General features: G+C 38.9%; 1 protein-coding gene across 2 annotated transcripts in view; it reads right to left on the reverse strand.

The window, feature by feature from the left end:
* The window catches only part of LOC128649041 (solute carrier family 2, facilitated glucose transporter member 11-like), a 296,154-nt gene that overhangs the window by 3,454 nt on the left and 268,709 nt on the right, over nt 1-23,991 (reverse strand). For both annotated transcript variants that reach the window (XM_053702080.1, XM_053702079.1), the window contains one exon: nt 19,307-19,434. In XM_053702080.1, the coding sequence (XP_053558055.1) occupies nt 19,307-19,434 (128 nt within the window). The remainder of the gene's footprint in view (nt 1-19,306; nt 19,435-23,991) is intronic.

The following is a 23,991-nucleotide window of genomic DNA, read 5'->3' on the forward strand; positions in this document are numbered from 1 at the left end:
CACCCCTCACCACACCCACAAATCAGTTTTACAAACTTTGCCTCCAAGGGAGGTGGTGAAGTAAGTTTGTGCTAGATTCTACGTTGATATGCGCTCCGCAGCAAGTTGGAGCCCGGTTTTCCTCTCAGCGTGCAGTGAATGTCAGAGGGATGTGAGGAGAGTATTGCCTATTGAATGCAGTGATCTCCTTCTACGGGGTCTATTTCATAAGGTTCTCTGTTATCGGTCGTAGAGATTCATCTCTTACCTCCCTTTTCAGATCGACGATATACTCTTATATTTACCATTTCCTCTACTGATTCTCGTTTCAGTACTGGTTTGGCTTTCTACAAACATGTAGATGAGTGTCCTGGGGTAAGTAAGTCTTATTTTCTGTGACACTCTAAGCTATGGTTGGGCACTTTATTTATAAAGTTCTAAATATATGTATTCAAACATTTATTTGCCTTGACTCAGAATGTTCAACTTTCCTTATTTCCAGACAGTCAGTTTCATATTTGGGATTATGCTTTAAATTATCATATTTTGTCTTACCTCAAAAATTTGACTTTTTTCCCTGTGGGCTGTTAGGCTCGCGGGGGCTGAAAATGCTTCATTTTATTGCGTCATTTTTGGCGCGGATTTTTTTGGCGCAAAAATTCATTTCCGTTTCCGGCGTCATACGTGTCGCCGGAAGTTGCGTCATTTTTTGACGTTATTTTGCGCCAAAAATGTCGGCGTTCCGGATGTGGCGTCATTTTTGGCGCCAAAAGCATTTAGGCGCCAAATAATGTGGGCGTCTTATTTGGCGCCAAAAAATATGGGCGTCGCTTTTGTCTCCACATTATTTCAGTCTCATTTTCATTTGCTTCTGGTTGCTAGAAGCTTGATGTTTGGCATTTTTTTCCCATTCCTGAAACTGTCTTATAAGGAATTTGATTTATTTTGCTTTATATGTTGTTTTTTCTCTTACATATTGCAAGATGTCTCACGTTGCATCTGAGCCAGAAGATACTACAGGAAAACCACTGCCTGCTGGATCTACCAAAGCTAAGTGTATCTGCTGTAAACTTTTGGTAGCTATTTCTCCAGCTGTTGTTTGTATTAATTGTCATGACAAACTTGTTAAAGCAGATAATATTTCCTTTAGTGATGTACCATTGCCTGTTGCAGTTCCCTCAACATCTAAGGTGCAGAATGTTCCTGATAACATAAGAGATTTTGTTTCTGAATCCATAAAGAAGGCTTTGTCTGTTATTTCTCCTTCTAGTAAACGTAAAAAGTCTTTTAAATCTTCTCTCTCTACAGATGAATTTTTAAATGAACACCATCATTCTGATTCTTTGGACTCTTCTAGTTCAGAGGATTCTGTCTCAGAGATTGATGCTGATAAATCTTCATATTTATTTAAGATGGAATTTATTCGCTCTTTACTTAAAGAAGTACTAATTGCTTTAGAAATAGAGGATTCTAGTCCTCTTGATACTAATTCTATACGTTTGGATAAGGTTTTTAAAGCTCCTGCGGTTATTCCAGAAGTCTTTCCTGTTCCTAATGCTATTTCTGCAGTAATTGCTAAGGAATGGGATAAATTGGGTAATTCATTTACTCCTTCTAAACGTTTTAAGCAATTATATCCTGTTCCGCCTGACAGGTTAGAATTTTGGGACAAAATCCCTAAAGTTGATGGGGCTATTTCTACCCTTGCTAAACGTACTACCATTCCTACATCAGATGGTACCTCGTTTAAGGATCCTTTAGATAGAAAAATTGAATCTTTTCTAAGAAAAGCTTATCTATGTTCAGGTAATCTTCTTAGACCTGCTATATCATTGGCTGATGTTGCTGCAGCTTCAACTTTTTGGTTGGAAACTCTAGCGCAACAAGTAACAAATCGTGATTCTCATGATATTATTATTCTTCTCCAGCATGCTAATAATTTCATCTGTGATGCCATTTTTGATATTATTAGAGTTGATGTTAGATTTATGTCTCTGGCTATCTTAGCCAGAAGAGCTTTATGGCTTAAGACTTGGAATGCTGATATGGCTTCTAAATCAACTCTACTTTCCATTTCTTTCCAGGGAAACAAATTATTTGGTTCTCAGTTGGATTCTATTATTTCAACTGTTACTGGTGGGAAAGGAACTTTTTTACCACAGGATAAAAAATCTAAAGGTAAAAACAGGGCTAACAATCGTTTTCGTTCCTTTCGTTTCAACAAAGAACAAAAGCCTGATCCTTCGTCCTCAGGAGCAGTTTCAGTTTGGAAACCATCTCCAGTCTGGAATAAATCCAAGCCTGCTAGAAAGGCAAAGCCTGCTTCTAAGTTCACATGAAGGTACGGCCCTCATTCCAGTTCAGCTGGTAGGGGGCAGGTTACGTTTTTTCAAAGAAATTTGGATCAAATCTGTTCACAATCTTTGGATTCAGAACATTGTTTCAGAAGGGTACAGAATTGGTTTCAAGATGAGACCTCCTGCAAAGAGATTTTTTCTTTCCCATGTCCCAGTAAATCCAGTGAAAGCTCAAGCATTTCTGAATTGTGTTTCAGATCTAGAGTTGGCTGGAGTAATTATGCCAGTTCCAGTTCCGGAACAGGGGATGGGGTTTTATTCAAATCTCTTCATTGTACCAAAGAAGGAGAATTCCTTCAGACCAGTTCTGGATCTAAAATTATTGAATCGTTATGTAAGGATACCAACGTTCAAGATGGTAACTGTAAGGACTATATTGCCTTTTGTTCAGCAAGGGAATTATATGTCCACAATAGATTTACAGGATGCATATCTGCATATTCCGATTCATCCAGATCATTATCAGTTCCTGAGATTCTCTTTTCTAGACAAGCATTACCAATTTGTGGCTCTACCGTTTGGCCTTGCTACAGCTCCAAGAATTTTCACAAAGATTCTCGGTGCCCTTCTGTCTGTAATCAGAGAACAGGGTATTGTGGTATTTCCTTATTTGGACGATATCTTGGTACTTGCTCCGTCTTTACATTTAGCAGAGTCTCATACGAATCGACTTGTGTTGTTTCTTCAAGATCATGGTTGGAGGATCAATTTACCAAAAAGTTCTTTGATTCCTCAAACAAGGGTAACCTTTCTGGGTTTCCAGATAGATTCAGTGTCCATGACTCTGTCTTTAACAGACAAGAGACGTCTAAAATTGATTACAGCTTGTCGAAACCTTCAGTCACAATCATTCCCTTCGGTAGCCTTATGCATGGAAATTCTAGGTCTTATGACTGCTGCATCGGACGCGATCCCCTTTGCTCGTTTTCACATGCGACCTCTTCAGCTCTGTATGCTGAACCAATGGTGCAGGGATTACACGAAGATATCTCAATTAATATCTTTAAAACCGATTGTTCGACACTCTCTAACGTGGTGGACAAATCACCATCGTTTAATTCAGGGGGCTTCTTTTGTTCTTCCGACCTGGACTGTAATTTCAACAGATGCAAGTCTCACAGGTTGGGGAGCTGTGTGGGGATCTCTGACGGCACAAGGAGTTTGGGAATCTCAGGAGGTGAGATTACCGATCAATATTTTGGAACTCCGTGCAATTTTCAGAGCTCTTCAGTTTTGGCCTCTTCTGAAGAGAGAATCGTTCATTTGTTTTCAGACAGACAATGTCACAACTGTGGCATACATCAATCATCAAGGAGGGACTCACAGTCCTCTGGCTATGAAAGAAGTATCTCGAATTTTGGTTTGGGCGGAATCCAGCTCCTGTCTAATCTCTGCGGTTCATATCCCAGGTGTAGACAATTGGGAAGCGGATTATCTCAGTCGCCAAACGTTGCATCCGGGCGAATGGTCTCTTCACCCAGAGGTATTTCTTCAGATTGTTCAATTGTGGGGGCTCCCAGAGATAGATCTGATGGCCTCTCATCTAAACAAGAAACTTCCCAGGTATCTGTCCAGATCCCGGGATCCTCAGGCGGAGGCAGTGGATGCATTATCACTTCCTTGGAAGTATCATCCTGCCTATATCTTTCCGCCTCTAGTTCTTCTTCCAAGAGTAATCTCCAAGATTCTGAGGGAATGCTCGTTTGTTCTGCTAATAGCTCCGGCATGGCCTCACAGGTTTTGGTATGCGGATCTTGTCCGGATGGCATCTTGCCAGCCATGGACTCTTCCGTTAAGACCAGACCTTCTGTCACAAGGTCCTTTTTTCCATCCGGATCTGAAATCCTTAAATTTAAAGGTATGGAGATTGAACGCTTGATTCTTGGTCATAGAGGTTTCTCTGACTCCGTGATTAATACTATGTTACAGGCTCGTAAATCTGTATCTCGAGAGATATATTATAGAGTCTGGAAGACTTATATTTCATGGTGTCTTTCTCATCATTTTTCTTGGCATTCTTTTAGAATACCGAGAATTTTACAATTTCTTCAGGATGGTTTGGATAAGGGTTTGTCCGCAAGTTCTTTGAAAGGACAAATCTCTGCTCTTTCTGTTCTTTTTCACAGAAAGATTGCTATTCTTCCTGATATTCATTGTTTTGTACAAGCTTTGGTTCGTATAAAACCTGTCATTAAGTCAATTTCTCCTCCTTGGAGTTTGAATTTGGTTCTGGGAGCTCTTCAAGCTCCTCCGTTTGAACCTATGCATTCATTGGACATTAAATTACTTTCTTGGAAAGTTTTGTTCCTTTTGGCCATCTCTTCTGCTAGAAGAGTTTCTGAATTATCTGCTCTTTCGTGTGAGTCTCCTTTTCTGATTTTTCATCAGGATAAGGCGGTGTTGCGAACTTCTTTTGAATTTTTACCTAAAGTTGTGAACTCCAACAACATTAGTAGAGAAATTGTGGTTCCTTCATTATGTCCTAATCCTAAGAATTCTAAGGAGAAATCATTGCATTCTTTGGATGTTGTTAGAGCTTTGAAATATTATGTTGAAGCTACGAAATCTTTCCGTAAGACTTCTAGTCTATTTGTTATCTTTTCCGGTTCTAGGAAAGGCCAGAAAGCTTCTGCCATTTCTTTGGCATCTTGGTTGAAATCTTTAATTCATCTTGCCTATGTTGAGTCGGGTAAAACTCCGCCTCAAAGAATTACAGCTCATTCTACTAGGTCAGTATCTACTTCCTGGGCGTTTAGGAATGAAGCTTCGGTTGACCAGATCTGCAAAGCAGCAACTTGGTCTTCTTTGCATACTTTTACTAAATTCTACCATTTTGATGTATTTTCTTCTTCTGAAGCAGTTTTTGGTAGAAAAGTTCTTCAGGCAGCGGTTTCAGTTTGAATCTTCTGCTTATGTTTTTTGTTAAACTTTATTTTGGGTGTGGATTATTTTCAGCAGGAATTGGCTGTCTTTATTTTATCCCTCCCTCTCTAGTGACTCTTGTGTGGAAAGATCCACATCTTGGGTAGTCATTATCCCATACGTCACTAGCTCATGGACTCTTGTTAATTACATGAAAGAAAACATAATTTATGTAAGAACTTACCTGATAAATTCATTTCTTTCATATTAACAAGAGTCCATGAGGCCCACCCTTTTTTGTGGTGGTTATGATTTTTTTGTATAAAGCACAATTATTCCAATTCCTTATTTTATATGCTTCGCACTTTTTCTTATCACCCCACTTCTTGGCTATTCGTTAAACTGATTTGTGGGTGTGGTGAGGGGTGTATTTATAGGCATTTTAAGGTTTGGGAAACTTTGCCCCTCCTGGTAGGAATGTATATCCCATACGTCACTAGCTCATGGACTCTTGTTAATATGAAAGAAATGAATTTATCAGGTAAGTTCTTACATAAATTATGTTTTCTTGGTGTCTTTCTCATCATTTTTCTTGGCATTCTTTTAGAATACCGAGAATTTTACAGTTTCTTCAGGATGGTTTAGATAACGGTTTGTCCGCAAGTTACTTGAAAGGACAAATCTCTGCTCTTTCTGTTCTTTTTCACAAAAAGATTGCTATTCTTCCTGATATTCGTTGTTTTGTACAAGCTTTGGTTCGTATAAAACCTGTCATTAAGTCAATTTCTCCTCCTTGGAGTTTGAATTTGGTTCTGGGAGCTCTTCAAGCTCCTCCGTTTGAGCCTATGCATTCATTGGACATTAAATTGCTTTCTTGGAAAGTTTTGTTCCTTTTGGCCATCTCTTCTGCCAGAAGAGTTTCTGAATTATCTGCTCTTTCTTGTGAGTCTCCTTTTCTGATTTTTCATCAGGATAAGGCGGTGTTGCGAACTTCTTTTGAATTTTTACCTAAAGTTGTGAATTCCAACAACATTAGTAGAGAAATTGTGGTTCCTTCATTATGTCCTAATCCTAAGAATTCTAAGGAGAAATCGTTGCATTCTTTGGATGTTGTTAGAGCTTTGAAATATTATGTTGAAGCTAATAAGTCTTTCCGAAAGACTTCTAGTCTATTTGTTATATTTTCCGGTTCTAGAAAAGGCCAGAAAGCTTCTGCCGTTTCTTTGGCATCTTGGTTGAAATCTTTAATTCATCTTGCCTATGTTGAGTCGGGTAAAACTCCGCCTCAGAGGATTACAGCTCATTCTACTAGGTCAGTTTCTACTTCCTGGGCGTTTAGGAATGAAGCTTCGGTTGATCAGATTTGCAAAGCGGCAACTTTGTCCTCTTTGCATACTTTTACCAAATTCTACCATTTTGATGTATTTTCTTCTTCTGAAGCAGTTTTTGGTAGAAAAGTACTTCAGGCAGCGGTTTCAGTTTGAATCTTCTGCTTATGTTTTTCATTAAACTTTATTTTGGGTGTGGATTATTTTCAGCAGGAATTGGCTGTCTTTATTTTATCCCTCCCTCTCTAGTGACTCTTGTGTGGAAAGATCCACATCTTGGGTAATCATTATCCCATACGTCACTAGCTCATGGACTCTTGCTAATTACATGAAAGAAAACATAATTTATGTAAGAACTTACCTGATAAATTCATTTCTTTCATATTAGCAAGAGTCCATGAGGCCCGCCCTTTTTTTGTGGTGGTAATGATTTTGTATAAAGCACAATTATTCCAATTCCTTATTTTATATGCTTTCGCACTTTTTTATCACCCCACTTCTTGGCTATTCGTTAAACTGAATTGTGGGTGTGGTGAGGGGTGTATTTATAGGCATTTTGAGGTTTGGGAAACTTTGCTCCTCCTGGTAGGAATGTATATCCCATACGTCACTAGCTCATGGACTCTTGCTAATATGAAAGAAATGAATTTATCAGGTAAGTTCTTACATAAATTATGTTTTCTGAAAGGCCTCAAAACATCGAGTGAGGTGGGAGGGGCCTATTTTCACAACTCAGTTGCGCAGTTTCTTTTCCTCAGAGACATCTAAATGCTTCTCCAGAGGTTCCTGCTGTGTTTGAGGGCTGTAAAAGAAGTTTTTTTTCCCCACAAATCGTTCTGAAGGTCAGGTAGGCGCCACAGCAGAGCTGTGGCAAGGTGCAGAAAGTCCTTTTTACCGGTTTTGACTTTTTTTCAATCCGGATTTGCCATTAAGGGGTTAATTGTTTATTTGCATAGCTGTGCAAAGTTACTAAGGCTTTATGATGCTACTGTAAAAATTTTGTTAAGTTTACTGCTTTTTTACACTGTTTTGCAGAATTTGTGCAGCTTTTTTTTCTCTTAAAGGCACAGTACCGTTTTAATTCTAAGTGTTATTTACTTTGATTACAGTGTTTTCCAAGCTTGCTTGTTACATTACTAGCCTGTTTAACATGTCTGACACCAAGGAAAATCCTTGTTCAATATGTTTGGAAGCCATTGTGGAACCCCCTCTTAGAATGTGTCCCAATTGTACTGATATGTCTATAAACTATAAAGAACATATATTAGCACTTAAAAATAGAGCAATAGATGATTCTCAGTCAGAAGTAAATGAGGGTTCGCCATCTAGCTCTCCCCAAGTGTCACAACCAGTAACGCCCGCACAAGTGATGCCAAGTACCTCTAGTGTGCGTCAAATTCATTTACTTTACAAGACATGGCCACAGTTATGAATACAACCCTCACAGAGGTTTTATCTAAACTGCCTGGTTTACAAGGAAAGCGGGACAGCTCTGGGTTTAGGAAAAATGCTGAGCCGTCTGACGCTTTAGCAGCCGTATCTGATATGCCCTCACAATGCTCTGAAGTAGGGGTGAGGGATTTGTTATCTGAGGGAGAGATTTCTGATTCAGGAAAGACACTTCCTCAGACAGATTCTGATATGACGGCCTTTAAATTTAAGCTTGAACACCTCCACTTATTGCTCAGGGAGGTATTAGCGACTCTAGATGATTGTGACCCTATAGTGGTCCCAGAGAAATTGTGTAAAATGGATAGATACTTAGAGGTTCCTGTTTACACTGATGTTTTTCCAGTCCCTAAGAGGATTGTGAATATTATTACTAAGGAGTGGGATAGACCAGGTATTCCGTTCAGGCCCCCTCCTGTTTTTAAGAAAATGTTTCCCATATCTGACACCATGCGGGACTCGTGGCAGACAGTTCCTAAGGCGGAGGGAGCTATTTCTACTCTGTCTAAGCGTACAACTATACCTATCGAAGACAGTTGTGCTTTCAAAGATCCTATGGATAAAAAATTAGAGGGTCTCCTGAAGAAAATTTTTGTTCATCAGGGTTTTTCTCTCCAACCTATTGCGTGCATTGTTCCTGTAACTACTGCAGCTGCTTTCTGGTTTGAGGCTCTAGAAGAGGCTCTTCAGATGGAGACTCCATTAGAGGAGATTATGGACAGAATTAAGGCCCTTAAGTTGGCTAATTCTTTTATTACAGATGCCGCATTTCAACTGGCTAAATTAGCGGCAAAGAATTCAGGTTTTGCTATTTTAGCACGCAGGGCGTTATGGCTTAAGTCCTGGTCTGCTGATGTGTCATCTAAATCTAAACTTTTGAACATCCCTTTCAAAGGACAGACCCTATTCGGGCCTGAACTGAAAGAGATTATTTCAGACATCACTGGAGGGAAAGGTCATGCCCTCCCTCGGGATAGATCAAATAAGATGAGGACCAAACAAAATAATTTCTTTCATGTAATTAGCAAGAGTCCATGAGCTAGTGACGTATGAGATATACATTCCTACCAGGAGGGGCAAAGTTTCCCAAACCTTAAAATGCCTATAAATACACCCCTCACCACACCCACAATTCAGTTTTACAAACTTTGCCTCCCCTGGAGGTGGTGAAGTAAGTTTGTGCTAGATTCTTCGTTGATATGCGCTTCGCAGCAGGCTGGAGCCCGGTTTTCCTCTCAGAGTGCAGTGAATGTCAGAGGGATGTGAAGAGAGTATTGCCTATTTGAATACCATGGTCTCCTTCTACGTGATCTATTTCATAGGTTCTCTGTTATCAGTCGTAGAGATTAATCTCTTACCTCCCTTTTCAGATCGACGATATACTCTTATGTACCATTACCTCTACTGATTCTCGTTTCAGTACTGGTTTGGCTATCTACTATATGTAGATGAGTGTCCTGGGGTAAGTAAAATCTTATTTTTTGTGACACTCTAAGCTATGGTTGGGCACTTTATATATAAAGTTCTAAATATATGTCTTTAAACTTATATTTGCCATGATTAAGGATAATCAGTATTCCTTTATAATTCAGACTGTCAGTTTCATTATTTGGGATAATGCATTTTAATTCAATTTATTTTTCATTACCTTGAAAATTCTCAATTGGCTATTTTCCCTGCGTGCTGTTAGGCTCGCGGGGGCATAAAATGTTGCTTTTTATTGCGTCATTCTTGGCGCTGGCTTTTTTGGCACAAAAAATGTTGTCATTTCCGGCACCGTAGTTGATGCCGGAAGTTGTATTCTGTAAACGTCATTTTTTGACGCATGTGTATTCAGACATTTTTTTCCCGCCAAAAAATGTGGGCGTCGGTTTCGGTGTCAGAGGATGTGGCGTCATACTTGGCGCCAAAGAATATGGGCGTTGTATTTAGCGCCAATAATGTGGGCGTCATTTTTGACGCCAAAAAATGTGGTTATTTAAATCTCACTTTTTTATTGCTTCTGGTTTTTAGAAGCTTATTATTTTGCATTTCTTTTCCCATTCCTGAAACTGTCATTTAAGGAATTTGATAATTTTGCTTTAAAGATTGTTTTTTTTCTATTGCATATTGCAAGATTTCTCTGTTCCTGTTTCAAAATCGTTCTAAGGGATTCCCTTTGACTGAGGTTCAGTCCTACCAAAGCTAAGTTCATTTATTTTTAAAATGTTATGAATGTTTTTCTTTAGCTATGGTTTGTAATAAGTTATCATGATAAACTTTTACATGCAGAATCCGTTAGTATTTATGCTTTTTATATTTGCTATTCTTTTTACATCTTATGTTCAAGAATTACGTAGAAGATTTATAAGAATATTTTTCTGATTCTAGTTTAAAGGCTTTGTCTGACATCGTGCCTTCTAATAAAAAAATTTAGGTCTTTTTCAAACTTCTTTTTTAATTATTGCAGTTTCAAATGACCAACTACATAATGATTTATCCCTCTCTGATGATGTTTTTCTCATTTCAGAATTTTCTTCATCAGATATTGACACTATCAAATCCACTTTTTTATTTTTAAAGTACATATGTTCTTTGTTGAAAAGGTGTTGATTATTTTGGATATTAAGGTAATTAGTTCTTTCCAGACTAACTAACATTTTATTTCTGCTTATTTATTCTTCTGTATTTTCAGAGGTTTTTTTCCAGTTCCTCATACTAGGGAATGGAATAGGCTGGGAATTTTCTTTTATTCCTTCTTTAAAGGATTTAAATTATATTCTTTGCCGGCAATTCATTTCAATTTTGATGGTTCTCCAATTTAATGGGGCTATCTCTACTCCTGCTAATTATGCTATTGTTTCTATAGCAAAATAGTATTTATTTTTCCTTTAGACGGTTGTATCCTATTTAAGGAAAATTATTTTTCACCTGTGATTTATTTGAATGATGTTGCAATTGCTTCATTTATTCTGTTTACTTTAAATTCAAGTATCAGATTATGTTTTATTTAGCATTGTTAAGGGACAAAGTCTTGTGCTCATTTGAGGTTCAGACTGGGTGCTGTTGCATTTGTCTTGTTGTCTTGCATTTGTTTATGCAAGTCTGGTGTTGACTGGTCCTTTAACTGGATTAACATGCTAATGATTTCATTTGTATCTTCATTTTATTGAATATTTTCACAAATGAGGTTTAATCTATGTCTTTAGCTGTTTTTAGCTAGAAGAATTTTGTGATTTCTAAAAATCCTTATTTCTTTTTTCCAAGATAATCAATTATTTGATTCATTTCTTAACTGTTACTCTGGGCTTCAAGATTGAGTTCTAAGAATAAAACTTTGAGCTTATTTTAGTTTGGTTGTTCTTACTCAGGAACAAAATTCTAAATTCTTATCCAAGTAACATGTTTTTAATTGGAAGTTTTTTGGTTCTATTCGGTCCAAATTTCTTAGATTTTGGTGTAGAATAAAATTTAGAGTTAAACCGTCTATGAGAAGTCTTTTTCTCTCTTTTATATTTCAGCTATTCCAGTAAGGCTAACATTTTCCTATATATTTTGGGTAATGTTGAAGTGCGGCTGATCACCTGTTGGGGCTCAAGCGCTGCTCAGATCTGGAATCTTCTGGGGTATTTATTCCTGTTCCATTTTTAGGAACTGGGTTTTCAGGTTTTTATTTAAAACTATTCATTGTTCCAAAGATAGAAAATCTTTTGGTATTTATATGGTCTATTCTGCCTTTTTTTGGTCAGTGATAGCATTATTTGTTTTCGTTAGATACAATAGATGCATATCTTCATTTTCTGTTTTCATTCAGATTATTTTTAATTTCTGAGACTACGGAATCTCATATGATTCAACTTTGTTTTTTCAAGACATGGTTAGAGGAGCTTTTTTATCAAAAGCTCTTGATTCCTCACACAAGGGTCACCTTTTTTAGGTTTCCAGATAGATTGTGTCACTGTCTTTGTCTCTAACAGACAAGTGACTTTTTTATTGGGTTCTGTCGGTACCTTCAGTCTCTATTATTTCCATTTTTTTATGCTGAATAATGGTGCAGGGATTCTAGGATTTCACTTTTTAAATCTTCAAATTCTATGTTTATCTATCTTTGATTAGGTGGTTAAGATCACCATCATTTAGTTCTACAGGTCTCTCAACCTGGACCATGATCTCTATAGATGCAAGTCTTTTAGGTTGGGAGGCTGTCTGAGGTTCTCTGTCAGCACAAGGGGTTTGGAAATCTCAGGAGGCGAGATTACCATTTGATATTTTGGAACTCTGTGCATTCCCAGAGTTCCTCAGTTGGTTTCTTTTGAAGAAGAGACGTTTATTGTTTTTTTCAGACATTATCACATCTGTGGTGTATGTCATTCATCAGGGTGTGACTATCAGTCTTTAGACTGTGACAAAAGTATCTCGGATATTTGCTTGGGCTAAATCCAGCTCCTATCTAAATTCTGGGGTCCTTTTCCCAGGTATAGACGTTTGGGAAGCGGATTATCTCTGTTTATCAAGCTTTACATCCGGGAGAATGGTCTTTACCCAGATATGTTTTTCAATTTTTCGGATGTGAGGGCTTCCAGAAATAGATCTGTTGGCCTCTCGTCTTAACAAGGAACTTCCCAGGGGCCTATTTCAGGTCCGGGGATCCTCAGGCGGAAGTAGCGTATGCATTGACACTTCCTTGGAATTATCATTCTGTCTATATACTCCGCCTCTAGTTCTTCCAAAATTCTAATGGAGCATTCGTTTGTTCTGCTGGTGGTTCCAGCATGGCCTCACAGGTTTTGGTATGCAGATCTCATTCGGATGGCCAGTTGCCAACCTTGGACATTTCCGTTAAGGCCAGACTTTTTATCTCAAAGCCCATTTTTCCATCAGGATCTCAAATCATTTAATTTGAAGTTATGGAGATTGAACGTTTGATTCTTAGTCATAGAGGTTTCTCTGACTCAGTGATTAATACTATGTTACAGGTTTGTAAATCTGTCTCTAGAAAGATTTATTATCGAGTTTGGAAGACTTTCATTTCTTGGTGTTCTTCTCATAAATTCTTTTGGCATTCTTTTAGAATTCCTAAAATTTTCAGGTTGGTTTAGATAAGGTTTTGTCTGCAAGTTCTTTGAAAGGACAAATCTCTACTCTTTCTGTTCTTTTTCACGGAAAGATTGCTATTCATTCTGATATTCATTGTTTTGTACAGGCTTTGGCTTGTATCAAACCTGTCATTAAGTCAATATCTCCTCCTTGGAGTCTCAATTTGGTACTGAGGGCTTTACAGGCTCCTCCGTTTGAACCTTTGCGTTCTCTGGACATTAAAATTACTTTCTTGGAAAGTATTGTTCCTTTTGGTTATCTCTTCTGCTAGAAGAGTTTCTGAGTTTTCTGCTTTTTCTTGTGGATCTCCTTTTCTGATTTTTCATCAGGGTAAGGCAGTGTTCCTTCCTGTTATTCATTATTTTGTTCAGACTTTGGTTCTTATCAAACCTGTCATTAAGCCAATTTCTCCTCCTTGGAGTTTTAATTTGGTTCTAAAGGCTTTACAGGCTCTTCTATTTGAGCATATGTTTTCTCTAGACATTATTTACTTTCATGGAAAGTATTGTTCTTTTTAGACATCTCTTCAGCGAGAACAATTTTTAATTATCTGTTCTTTCTTGTGAGTCTCCTTTTCTGATTTTTTCATCAGGATAAGGTGGTTTTTGCTATCCTCATTTCAATTCTTACCTAAAGTTGTGATTTCTATCAACATTAGGGAGGAATTATTGTCTTTTCCTAAGACTTCTTTGGTAAGATTCTTACTTTCTTTGGATATGGTAAGAGTTTTGAAATCTTATGTTGAAGCTATTCAGATTTCAGATAGTCTTCTAGTCTATTTGTTATCTTTTCTGGTGTTAGGAAGGTCAAAAGGCTTCTGCCATTTATTTGGCATCTTGCTTAAACTTTTGATTCATCATGCTTATTTGGAGTCGGGTGGATTTCCGCCTCGGAGGATTATTGTTCATTCTACTCGGTAAGTTTCTACTTCCTGGTTTTTTTAAGAATGAAGCTTCTGTGGATCAGGTTTGCAAAGCAATGACTTGGTTTTCATGGCATACTTTTACTATGTTCTACCATTTTGATGTTTTATCTTCTTTAGAAGCAGTTTTGGTAGAATGGTACTTCAGGCAGCTGTTTCAGTTTGATTCTTCTGCTTATATTTTCAGTTTTTTTTTCATTATAAAAATTGAAACTTTTTTGATTTGGGTAGTGGATTAATTTTTCAGCGGAATTGGCTGTCTTTATTTTATCCCTCCCTCTCTAGTGACTCTTGCGTGGAAGTTCCACATCTTGGGTATTTATTATCCCATACGTCACTAGCTCATGGACTCTTGCTAATTACATGAAAGAAAACATAATTTATGTAAGAACTTACCTGATAAATTCATTTCTTTCATATTAGCAAGAGTCCATGAGGCCCACCCTTTTTTTGTGGTGGTTATGATTTTCTGTATAAAGCACAATTATTCCAATTCCTTATTTTTTTTTATGCTTTCGCTCCTTTTTTATCACCCCACTTCTTGGCTATTCGTTAAACTGAATTGTGGGTGTGGTGAGGGGTGTATTTATAAGCATTTTAAGGCTTGGGAAACTTTGCCCCTCCTGGTAGGAATGTATATCCCATACGTCACTAGCTCATGGACTCTTGCTAATATGAAAGAAATGAATTTATCAGGTAAGTTCTTACATAAATTATGTTTTTTTCGGAACTTTAAGAGTGGTCCCGCTTCAGCTTCCTCTGCTGCAAAGCAAGAGGGGGATTTTACCCAATCCAAGTCAGTCTGGAGACCTAACCAGGCTTGGAACAAGGGTAAACAGGCCAAGAAGCCTAAAGCTGCCTCTAAGACATCATGAAGGGGTAGCCCCCGATCCGGGACCGGATCTAGTAGGGGGCAGACTCTCTCTCTTCGCTCAGGCTTGGGCAAGAGATGTTCACGATCCCTGGGCTTTAGAAATTGTGTCCCAGGGATATCTTCTGGAATTCAAAGACTCCCTTCCAAGGGGGATATTTCACATTTCTCGATTGTCTGTAAACCAGACAAAGAGAGAGGCGTTCTTACGCTGTGTAGAAGACCTACATACCATGGGGGTGATCCGCCCAGTCCCAAAAGAGGAACAGGGGCTAGGGTTTTACTCAAACCTGTTTGTGGTTCCCAAAAAAGAGGGAACTTTCAAACCAATCTTGGATCTCAAAATTCTAAACAAGTTCCTCATAGTTCCATCATTCAAGATGGAGACTATTCGGACTATTCTACCTCTGATCCAGGAGGGTCAATATATGACTACCGTGGACTTAAAGGATGCGTATCTACACATCCCTATTCACAGAAATCATCAATTTCTCAGATTCGCCTTTCTAAACAGGCATTACCAGTTTGTGGCCCTTCCCTTCGGGTTAGCCACGGCTCCCAGAATTTTCACAAAGGTGCTAGGGTCCCTTCTGGCAGTTCTACGACCACGGGGCATAGCAGTGGCGCCTTATCTAGACGACATCTTAATTCAGGCGTCGACTTTCCAGCTAGCCAAGTCTCACACGGACATCGGGTTGGCTTTTCTGAGATCTCACGGGTGGAAGGTGAACATAAAAAAAGAGTTCTCTCTTCCCTCTTACAAGAGTTTCCTTTCTAGGGACTCTGATAGATTCGGTAGAAATGAAAATATTTCTGACGGAGGTCAGAAAATCAAAACTCTTAACCACTTGCCGAGCTCTACATTCCATTCCTCGGCCATCAGTGGCTCAGTGTATGGAGGTAATCGGACTCATGGTAGCGGCAATGGACATAGTTCCTTTTGCCCGCCTACACCTCAGACCACTGCAACTATGCATGCTCAAACAGTGGAATGGGGATTATGCAGATTTAGCTCCTCAACTACATCTGGACCAGGAGACCAGAGATTCTCTTCTCTTGTAGTTGTCTCAGGACCACCTGTCTCAGGGAATGTACTTCCGCAGGCCAGAGTGGCTCATTGTAACGACAGATGCCAGCCTGCTAGGCTGGGGTGCAGTCTGGAACTCCCTGAAAGCACAGGGCTTATGGTCTCGGGAGGAATCTCTTCTTCCGATAAACATTCTGGAACTGAGAGCGATATTCAATGTGCTTCAGGCGTGGCCTCAGCTTGCTGCGGCCAAATTCATCAGGTTTCAGTCGGACAACATCACGACTGTAGCTTATATCAATCATCAAGGAGGAACAAGGAGTTCTCTAGCGATGATGGAGGTAACCAAAATAATCCGATGGGCAGAGGATCACTCTTGCCATCTCTCAGCAATCCACATCCCAGGAGTAGAGAACTGGGAGGCGGATTTCCTAAGTCGTCAGACTTTTCATCCGGGGGAGTGGGAACTCCATCCGGAGGTATTTGCCCAGCTGATTCAGCTATGGGGCACACCAGAATTGGATCTAATCTTGATGTGGTTCGTGCTTTAAAGTTCTACTTACAAGCAACTAAAGATTTCCGTCAAACATCTTCATCGTTTGTTGTTTATTCTGGTAAACGGAGAGGTCAAAGGGCTACGGCTACCTCTCTTTCCTTTTGGCTGAAAAGCATCATCCGTTTGGCCTATGAGACTGCTGGACAGCAGCCTCCTGAAAGAATTACTGCACATTCTACTAGAGCTGTGGGTTCCACATGGGCTTTTAAAAATGAGCCTTCTGTTGAACAGATTTGTAAGGCGGCGACTTGGTCTTCGCTTCATACTTTTTCTAAATTTTACAAATTCGATACTTTTGCTTCTTTGGAGGCTATTTTTGGGAGAAAGGTTCTACAAGCAGTGGTTCCGTTTAAGGTCCCTTGTCCCTCCCTTCATCCGTCTCCTAAAGCTTTGGTATTGGTATCCCACAAGTAAGGATGAATCCGTGGACTCGATACATCTTACAAGAGAAAACATAATTTATGCTTACCTGATAAATGTATTTCTCTTGTGATGTATTGAGTCCACGGCCCGCCCTGTTTTTTAAGACAGGCATATATATTTTTATTTTAAAACTTTGTCACCACTGCACCCTATAGTTTCTCCTTTTTCTTCCTAGCCTTCGGTCGAATGACTGGGGGGTGGAGCTAAGGGAGGAGCTATATAGACAGCTCTGCTGTGGGTGCTCTCTTTGCCACTTCCTGTAGGGAAGTAGAATATCCCACAAGTAAGGATGAATCTGTGGGCTCGATACATCACAAGAGAAATAAATTTATCAGGTAAGCATAAATTATGTTTTTCTTTTTCTACAGGTCACTGTTAGATGTGGAGTAATCTTACACACCTAAGAAACTATTCCACAGGCTGGGGAACAGTTTGGGGTTCTTTAAAGGCTCAGGGTCTTTGGACTCGAGAGGAGTCTTCTCTTTCCTTAAAACATCCTAGAGTTGAGAGCAATTCGCATGTCTTCACAGCCTGGCCTCAACTAGCCTTAGTCCGGTTTATCAGATTTCTATCGGACAATATCGCCTTGGTGGCATACATCAATCACCAGAGATGAACTCGGAGTTCCTTAGTGATGAAGAAGGTGACTCGCATTCTCCTGTGGGTGGAGTCTCTCTATTGTCTTCTCTCTGCCATACTTATCCCAGGGGTGGACAACTGGGAAGCAGATTTTCTGAGCAGGCAGACTTTTCATCCTGGGGAGTGGGCTCTCCAAACTGAGGTTTTAACAATGATAACTCTCAAGTGGGGGGTTCCAGAGTTGAATCTGTTGGTGTCACATCTACACGCCAGGATTCCAAGATACGGTTTAAGATCATAAGATCCACAGGCTGCTCTGATAAAATAGATTCTCTGAAGCTAACTGCTTGGAAATTAAACTACTAGTTTTAGCTAGGTGTGTTTTTTTCTGAGAAGGTCATTGATACTATGCGTCAGGCTCGCAAGCCTGTTACTCATAAGATTTACCATGAGGTATGGTGCTAATACCTGTATGGTGTGAATTGAAGTTTTTTTCTTGGAATCGGGCAAGAGTTCCTTGCATTCTGCCCTTTCTTCAAGAGGGCCTGGAGAATGGCTTGTCAGTCAGTACTCTGAAGGGTCAGATTTCTGCACTGTCTATTCTTCTACATAAACGTCTGGCAGTTCTGCCAGATGTTCAGTCTTTTGTTCAGACCTTGGTCACCTGTTGCTCCTCCTTGGAGCCTTACTCTTGTTCTTAGAGTTTTGCAGCAGGCTCCGTTTGAGCCAATGCATTCTGTTGATATTAAATTACTATCTTGGAAGGTTTTGTTTCTTCTTGTTATTTCTTTTTCCGAACTTTCGGCTCTGTGGTGTGATTCCCCTTTATTTTTCATGCTGATAAGGCGGTATTCCGTGCTAAGCTGGGGTTTCTCCCTAAGGTAGTGTCAGATTGCAATATTAATCAGAAAATTGTTGTTCCCTCTTTTTGTCCTAATCCTTCTTCCCAGAAGGAACGTCTTTTGAATAACTTGGATGTTTTGCGTGCTCTTAAATTTTATCTTCAATCTACTAAGGATTTTCGGCAGTCTTCTGCCCTGTTTGTTGTTTTCTCTGGTAAACGTAGGGGTCAGAAGGCCACTTCTACCACTCCTTCTCTCTGGTTGAGAAGTGTTATCCGTTTAGCTTATGAGACAGCTGGTCAACAGCCTCCTGAAAGAATTACGGCTCATTCCACTAGAGCTGTTTCATCTTCATGGGCTTTCAAAAATTAAGCTTCTGTGGAGCAAATTTGCAAAGCGGCCACATGGTCCTCCATACATACTTTTTCCAAATTCTATAAATTTGATACTTTTGCCTCAGCTGAGGCTTCTTTTGGGAGGAAAGTTTCTTCAAGCGATGGTGCCTTCAGTTTAGGTCCGCCTGTCTTGTTCTCCTTCCCTAATCATTCTGTGTCTTCTAGCTTGGGTATTGGTTCCCACTAGTAATTAGAATGATTTGTGGACTCTCCATGCCATAGGAAAGAAAACAAAATTTATGCTTACCTTATAAATTTATTTATTTCCGGGCATGGAGAGTTCACGACCCGCCCTTATTCAATTTAAGACGGCAGGTTTTTTTGTATAGTCCTCAGTCATCGCTATACACTTGTCTTATCTTAAGAGATACTTAAGAGCTCTGCCGGGGTGCTCTTTGCCTCCTCCTGCTGGCCAGGAGTGAATATTCCACTAGTATTTAGAATGATTTGTGGACTCTCCATGCCCGGAAATAAATACATTTATCAGGTAAGCATACATTTTGTTTTTGTGTTCTATTTTAGGGTATTAGCTCTAGTGCTGTATTTATCTTCTATTATTGCAATATAGATTACTTCTTTTTTTAAGTATAATTTCAGCTATTTTCTATATAGTATCTCTTCATAACCAAATGATACCTACCACTATGAATGGGAAGATCATTCCAATCAAAAAAAAACTTAACCAGTTTACAGATCCTCCGATCATAAAGGCTCCAGATCTTGAAGACTGAGTGAATAATTCTGCTGTTAAAGTATTTGTAACACCACCTAGAAATTCAAACAGAAAATATGATTGTGAGAGTCACCAAATTGAATATAATGCTTGGGATCTAATATGTCACCTGTACATAAACTTTAATATTAATTCGATAAGATACTCTATCTTATTTCTGTGATGATCATTTATTGGAACCTATTTTAATGTGCTTCTAAACTCAGACATGCAGTTATTATGTTGTACCTGTTCATGTAATGTCTGTCAAGCATGTACATACTATAACATCATTTTGAAAAATAAATGCAAAATATTCCATTGGTAGAATTATTTTATGGAGAGCCTCTCTCACTTTTTACCACTAGGGAAGCCCGGAATAACTTTTCACAGCTTTATAGGGATACTAAACCCATTTTTTTTTTCATTATTCGGATAGAGCTAGCAATTTAAAGCAGCTCTCTTATTTACTGCTATTATCAATTTTTCTTTGTTCTCTTGGTATCTTTACGAGCCGGCCCATGTTTGGCCCCTTACAATATAAGGGACAATCTATGAACAATATAAAAAATTTAAAAATAATGACTTAAGGGTCGATTTATCAAGCTGGGGTTGACAGTGGCGCACACATGCTGCCCACCTCTGGCGGGCTGAATTTCGCTGCTGGAATTCAGCATTGCACACAAGCGCTATTTTGCGCTTGCATGCAATCCCGCCCCCCTGCCCGCACAAGTCAATCACGCACGGGCAGGAGATGTCAATCTCCCCGGTCGGACGAGAAATTCGTCATCTAAGAAAGGTTAGGAAAGTCTGATGACTGCTGCTTGTTAAATATGGACTGCAGGTTCTCTTGTGAGAACCTGCAGTCTTAAGAAGTGCGAAGCTTTGATAAATTGACCCCTTAAAGCTAAATTTAAAAAAAACAACACTGTTTAATTTGATGCAATCTGTGCTTCAATATGCCCCCATACAGGCAAAGCCATATGCATATTTCTTTCTTTGCTGTGGGAAAATTCCCATCCTGAACACTAGGAGGAGGCAAAAGATACCCCAACACACCAGACCTTTAAATCCCTATCATTTTCCATGATCCTTATTCATTTTCTTTTGTCTCCTTAGGAGCTGGCCCATTTTTGTTTCAGAACCTGGGTTACACTTGCTTATTGGTGGCTAAATGTAGCTACCAATAAGCAAGCACTATCCAGGGCACTGAACCTAAAATGGGCCAGCAACTAAGCTTAAAGGGACACTGTACCCAAAAATTTTCTTTCGTGATTCAGATTGAGCATGAAATTTTAAGCAACTTTCTAATTTACTCCTATTATCACATTTTCTTCATTCTCTTGGTATCTTTATTTGAAATGCAAGAATGTAAGTTTAGATGCCGGCCCATTTTTGGTGAACAACCTGGGTTGTCCTTGCTGATTGGTGGATAAATTCATCCACCAATAAAAAAGAGCTGTCCAGAGTACTGAAACAAAAGAAAAGCTTTGATGCCTTCTTTTTCAAATAATGATAGCAAGAGAACGAAGAAAAATTGATAATAGGAGTAAATTAGAAAGTTGCTTAAAATTGCATGCTCTTTCTGAATTACAAAAGAAAAAAATTGGGTACAGTGTCCCTTTAACATTCCTGCTTTTTAAATAAAGATAGCAAGATAATTAAGAAAATTTGCTAATAGGAGTAAATTAGAAAGTTGCTTAAATTGCATGCTCTATCTGAATCATTAAATAAAAAAAATGTGGGTTTAGTATCCCTTTAAGCTACTTCATTAATGTTACTATGGGGCAATCTAGAACAGCTCAGGCTTCCGGTCTGTCTTAAATTCATATTTCTTTTATTGAGGTTGACAGCGAATACAGCAATTTGTGAACATGTTGCAGAGACATTACATAACATCATGACCATTGCTATAAAAGGACAATGGCAACATATTGTGAAAGAAAACAGAACATTGCATATCAATAGTTGTGCTCTACATAATAAATTGGAACCTCTTTTTTTTTTTTTTTTTTTTAACAATAGTTCAAGTGACAAATGGTCGCTCGTGGAACATTGCTGATATTATAGAAAGTGAAGTGACACTGATATGCACACTTTTGTAAAGTGTATGTAATATATGTAGAAAACAGCGGGCAAGAGCAGCTCAGATAAAGACCCTAAGTATCTAGGGTTGGTGAATATAGCTAGGGAGCATGATATTATCTGATAAAATGTATACCCCCCAATGAGAGTAATATTTGTTGCAATTTTTATCAAGAAAAATAAGGGGGGGAGGGGAACCTGGATCTGTGAGTACTGGTAGTATTTTAGCTAGAACATAACCATACTGTAGCCTGATCTGCTAAAGTTTATGGTAGTAGAATATTTAGGTGTATATAAGTTTTCTAGAACCCTACAGAGGGTGGTCAGTAAATGAGAGAGTTGTACAACTATTTTAGGGATGTAAACCTTTTAGACGTCAGATACTTTAGGTTTAAAGTTCTGCTTCAAGAACTACTAACCATATGTGATTGATTCTGGATCAGTATAATAAGACATGGACTCGTATCTTAACTAATAAGTAATCATTAACATAGGTTATTATAGTGAAACATGAGTATATAACTAATGAAGCTTAGTGCAACCTCATCTTATGTAGCAAACAGAAACTAAACGTGCTGATTTATATCTAGCAGTATATGTAGATAGATAACATAGATTAGCTGTTGGCTGACAGAATAGTATCCTTGACCAAATGATAGTGACAACTGTTCTAGTAGTCAAAACAAAATTACCTTTAAGTTAAAAGATAGGCTTCAGTATTGGATAACCTTGGATTTCTTATCTTATGTCTAAGCTTAAAGCAAAAGAGAAGGTATTCCTTGTTCAAAAATATATGGTATATTATTTTCAGTAGACTGCCTCTTGAGTCAAAGATCTAGGTTATAATACAGTATAGAGAAAAAGAAAAGTGCCTAAGCATTATGAACCTATGTAACAAATAATACGAAGAGAGTGCTATGTCACACATTAAAATTCAGCACAAATAACTATGTAGTAGGATCAGTTCCTGATAAGGAGAGTCCCCATACTTAGCACAGTTAGTATTTAACCAATGCCAGCCTTGGGATTGTGCATTGAAGTTGCCGTTTCTCTCTTTTGTTGGAGTGAGAAGACCAGGTCACTTTAGAGTTACGGTATTTTGATGATGTCAGCCTCAGTGAAGTCATCACGATAAATCTCATAATTGGGGTAGGAGAAGGTAAGCTCTTAATATCTCAATCGGGAAAGCCGGCCGCACATCCCAGTGAGGATCTATAGTAAGGCCACTAGAATCAGAGAGAACACGGGAGTGGAGGATGAGGACGTTATGATGTTGTACCTCTGGACTCCTGTGTGATATGAGCTCCTCAATCCCCAGTGAGTAATCCTCAAGTAAGCTTGATCCATCAGCTGTTAGGTAGTCATAATGATAAGGGAGTATGTAGACATCATCCTCTCCTTTCTTGGATCTTCCTTGTATTTTTTGCGCCTCAAAACATGGTAGACATGGCCCTTCTATAATTAGGTTTCCTGCTGACAGCTGCACAGGCTCAGGATGTCTGTTACTTATCACCGTAGCTGTGGATTGAACAGTTGAGATGAGGTTGTTGATTTGACTAATAATTTGTTGCTCAAATGCATCTAATAATGCGTGTAGGGTCATATGAAACTCCTCCATTGGAGAAATAGTGGGAAAAGATCTTTATAGTATCTGGGCTGACTTCAATATGGTATCCGTTTTGTGTAAGGATAGGAGTATGCAGTGTCACAGATTACCTAGTAACTCGGTTTCTTAGGAGGGGGTGATATGTAGCAGTCTAAGGCTATGGGTTATGTATCTTATGAATGCATTAGGCATCTGAATCTTAATATGGTGTTGTTCATGGCGTGGCTTTACTGAAGGTCTTGGGCTGGTGGCGGGAATACAGGGCAGTCTCTCTGTTTCCTTCAGTGTTCTTGTACAGAGGATCTGGGTATTTCAATCAACATTTTTGGACAAATATTAAGCTATTCATTCCTAGAATTAGATCGTAGAACATGGAGCTCCCTGGAAACACGTCCATCCGCTTCAATAGTTGGATCTGTCCCCGTCAGCTGACCTTTTAAAATGGAGAGCCTCTGACTCCAGTTTGTGTTTGCTTTGTAAGGATTCTAAGGTGTGTGTCCCTGCTCAGCTATGTACCTCATATACTGAGTGTATTGCTAAACCTAAACAGTACAATTTACTTCTATTATCTCATTTGTTTTGTTCTTTTGGTATTCTTTGCTGAGATTACCTATGTAGGCTCAGGAGCTGGGAGGTAGCTGATGATTAGTGCACTTCAATAAAAGATACCAAGAAAATAAAGCAAACCTGATAATAGACGTAAATTGGAAAGTTGTTTAAAATTGTATGCTGGATCTAATAATAGAATAAACAGTTTGGGTTTCATGTCCCTTTAAGCACAGATGTTTTCAAGGATTTCAAGGTGGTCCTTCCCTTAGGAGTTGCACCTCTAAGTTACCCATTAATGATAGGGGTGTTTCTGACTCCGAGGACCCTGCTGCTGCGGCAGAGAATGTGTCCTTTAATTTCAGACCTCAGCATA

The sequence above is a fragment of the Bombina bombina genome, chromosome 2, assembly GCF_027579735.1.
Source record: "Bombina bombina isolate aBomBom1 chromosome 2, aBomBom1.pri, whole genome shotgun sequence".
NCBI classification, from domain to species: Eukaryota; Metazoa; Chordata; class Amphibia; order Anura; family Bombinatoridae; genus Bombina; species Bombina bombina.